This window comes from Microtus ochrogaster, unplaced genomic scaffold, assembly GCF_000317375.1.
Source record: "Microtus ochrogaster isolate Prairie Vole_2 unplaced genomic scaffold, MicOch1.0 UNK11, whole genome shotgun sequence".
Lineage (NCBI taxonomy): Eukaryota > Metazoa > Chordata > Mammalia > Rodentia > Cricetidae > Microtus > Microtus ochrogaster.
Genome location: NW_004949109.1, coordinates 3,623,704 through 3,627,334, shown reverse-complemented (window position 1 = coordinate 3,627,334; position 3,631 = coordinate 3,623,704). Strand labels below are relative to the sequence as shown.

Here is a 3,631-nt window from a genome sequence, read left to right as displayed (position 1 = left end):
TCTCTCTCTCTCTCTCTCTCTCTCTCTCTCTCTCTCTCTCTCTCTCTCTCCCTTTCTCCTGTAATAAATATTTTACCTATATGCCTATCTTTTGTGTCTATGTGTCTGTTACCTGCCGCCACTGCCCGCCTGCGAGTGCCCACCTGCTGGTGGGAAACTGTAGCCGCTTGTTGCATTGCCCGCCCCGGGGATCTTGCGGGGGACCGACAACAGTCTCTTCGGGGCTAGCAGCTGCGCTGCAAACATCTTAGAAATATTTTAGGAATAAGAACAGAGATCACCTGCCTCTGCCTCCCTGGTGCTGGGATTAAAGGTGCGCACAACCACTGCCTGGCCTAACAAAATTAATTTTAGGGTTGAGGACCACCACAACGTGAGGAACTAAAGGGTCACCGCATTAGGAAGGTAATAAACACTGTGATAGTGATATTTAAATTACAAGTGATTCTTATTTATACATGAAAGACAGCCCCAAAAATTCTGTCAGTTTTTATTTCGTGACTCTTGTAGGACATTAACTTAGTGGATTTCACTCATGTTTTGTTTTACATAAGTCTCTTATGGTTGCATCAAGCAGGATCTTGTGTTCATTCCAAGCTGAAGCAACTTTATCTCTGGCAATTCTCTAGTTCTTCCTGTGTGCAAAAAGATTATTGGCCCTATTGATGAAATCACACAATAGATATAAACGTGAGTGGTATCTGCTTATTTTATATGTGCATCTGGAATTAGGACTCACTGAATTCATTACAAGGACAATGGAAGGATGTGTAGCAAAGGTAAAGATGCCGAGCGTTGTTGCAGAGCCGCAGCTGTTTTCTTTCAGCTTATCTGCTTGTGTGTTTATGTAAACAAAGCAGAACTGTGGTTTAAAATTCCAGACTTCCATCTCCTGTCAGGCCGGTTCTGACCCCTCAGAAATTCTTGTCACTTGACCATTTATAATAAGGCTGGTTGGGCTTCTTTGTGGGGGTTTTGTTGTGTTTTTCCATGAGCCTGTTATAGAAATACCTGAAACCATTCGACAGTAACCATGCTCCTGCCTCAAAGCACACACAGCCGACTTAACCTCTGCAACCCTTGCTCTGCTAACCTCTCTGAATCTCGTTGGAAATGGGCTAACAGGCAGTCGCAGACTGTGTTCCATTTGGCTATTTGGTGTGTAGGTTCACAGCTGGGAATCTAAGGACATAAGACAATAATAGTGGACAGGGTAGAAGCCTGAGGCTGAAGCTGCAAACCCCTTAGCTGCAGGAAGGAAGGGTTGAGCTGCCGTGTCGGCAGGAGGGAATGTCTAGACCGAGTCAAACTGCAGCCCCTCTTCCTCACCCTCACCCCTTTCTCCCTATGCCTGGGGATTTAGGGGATTGCTTCGCCCGTGAATTATTAGGCATGATGTTTTCTTTTATTAGGTTGGAATGAAATACAGAAACCTAATCCTGAAACCTGGGGGATCTCTGGACGGCATGGACATGCTCCAGAATTTCTTGCAACGTGAGCCAAACCAAAAAGCATTCCTAATGAGTCGAGGCCTGAATGCTTCATAGACCGGGGGGATCCTGGGAGCCATCCATGTCTGGAGGACAAATCAACACCGCCATGTGGTGCCGGCCTGGAGACTGAAGGGAGTTTTCCAAATGAAAACTTAGATTTCTATTGATTTGCTTTTGTTTTTTAATTTTAAAAATTATACAGATATAAATGGAATTATAAATACTGTGACCTAAGAAAAGACCCACTAAAATAATTGTACTATAAAATTTCATAAAAATGGATTTGATTTCTTTTGATAAAAGTTTCATATGAATGTAATTTGATTTTTTTACTATTATAATCTAGATAATATAATGTAAGAGGGCTAAGAATTTTTTAATTGAATCACAAACATGATATAATTTGATCCTTGCTATATCTTGAAGTTTTATACTTGAGATTTCTGAGCTGATAAATGAATCATCACATTCTCGCTGGTAAATGTTTTCTCAGAGCCCTGTGTCACCTTTGACCCTCTGCCTCCCAGCTGAGCGTCTCAAGTCAGCAGAATCTATCTCAGTAGTTTATCCTGTACACTGGGCTTCGTGAGTCCCAGCTTACTGTAACACCTTAATTATGTTTCTCCACTTAGATTTGTTTTTTTCCTTTATAAAGTTCAATTAGGTAATATTTTTTAAATTTTTGTTCTGCATGTTACAAGTTTTGTGTCTTGCACTAAAAGCCTAATTCCACTTCCACATGAAAGATATCAAGTCTTTGGTTGAAGTCACAAGTGAGACAGTAGAGTAATTTCGGATGTCTTTTGGATTCTTCTGTTTCTTTTATTTTTGCTCTGTATTTTTTTGTTTTTATTTTGCTTTCATTTTCTTTGTGTGAGGTAATATCTCACTCTGGAGCCTGATTAGCCTGGAACTCATGGTAATCCCCCTGCCTCAGCCTCCCAAACCTTAGGAATGTGAGCCACCACATTCCACTTAGTTCTTGCGTTCCTAACAACTGATTAGACTGTGCCTCCCTACTAACCCCTCCCTGGATTCAGTAGGTAGATGTGCCAGGGAGAAAGGATGCTGGGTGGAGCCAAGAGTTTGGAAAACTCCAGAAAAGGTGCTTTGGAATGGAGAATTTGAGAAGAGTTGCTCCCTAGTGTGGCGTGGACAAGCAAGCTGTGGGGAAAGGCTCTCCAGGAGCTGCCCCCTGAGGTGATTTCTCCGTGAACTTCCAGATCGATGTCCAACTCAGCAGCAGATTAGTGCGCTCACACCGTTTTAGCTGGGGTCTGCTCCCAAAGGAACCAAGTAGGCTACCGAGAAGAAACTGAGTGAACTGTGAGCATGCACCCTGCAGGGTCTATACGCCATTCTCTTAACACATACATGAGGAAGGACTTTGCTGGCTCTTCGGTTCTCTAGACCAAGTGGACTTTGTGTTAAATAAAACATTATGTTGTGTAATAAAGTTACACACAGCAGAGAATGTCAAGGACTTGCACGCAGAAGGAAAGCCCTTTTTTCTGTAGTTTGGTTTTTGTGGTGCTGGGCAGCAAACCTCCGGCTGCTTCATCCATGCCAGCCACGGCTCTGTTCTCCCCAGCTGTGTTTACGGTGGTCTTAGAAATCTCTGGGAGCTTCTCATATCTTTGCCTACCCCCGTCCCCAACTTTTGTTTTCCACTCTCAAACAAAAGGAAAAATTCTCTCTTCAGCTTTTTACTGTTATTGTCCACTGCATCTCCTTCAGAATAACTATCGTGAATCTTACTTCACTTGGGAAAGCTAACGGTTGGTGTATAAAAGACTGCACACAATAAAGTCACATCACTGTCTACAAGAACAAGCTCACATTTCTTTCGTGTTTTAATGTCGAAGCTTGTATTTACAAGAGAGCAGAGACATGCTGTCTCAACCACCCAACCGCCCAGTGCTGTGCATACAGGCGGATGCCACCATAGTACATTTTTATTTGGTTGAATTTTCCAGGATGTTCTGTTTCCTCATAAAATGCAGGTTCAGCACACCTGTTCAGCCATGTTCTTCCTCTGTTCTCTGGCCAATACCTTTTCCACCTGCTAATTCCTGCAGCCCAGAACCTGGCCTAAATTTCCTCCCATGCTACTGTGTCAGCAGCATCTGCCGTCAGAG

The 3,631-nt window shown here is 43.1% G+C and overlaps 1 protein-coding gene across 1 annotated transcript in view; it reads left to right on the top strand.

The window, feature by feature from the left end:
• Nln (neurolysin) overlaps positions 1-3,329 on the top strand; it is a 98,237-nt gene extending 94,908 nt beyond the window's left edge. Inside the window, exon 12 of the mRNA XM_026788979.1 lies at positions 1,413-3,329. Within this exon, the coding sequence (XP_026644780.1) occupies positions 1,413-1,547 (135 nt within the window). The 3' untranslated portion in view covers positions 1,548-3,329. The remainder of the gene's footprint in view (positions 1-1,412) is intronic.
• The last annotated feature ends 302 nt before the right edge of the window (positions 3,330-3,631 follow it).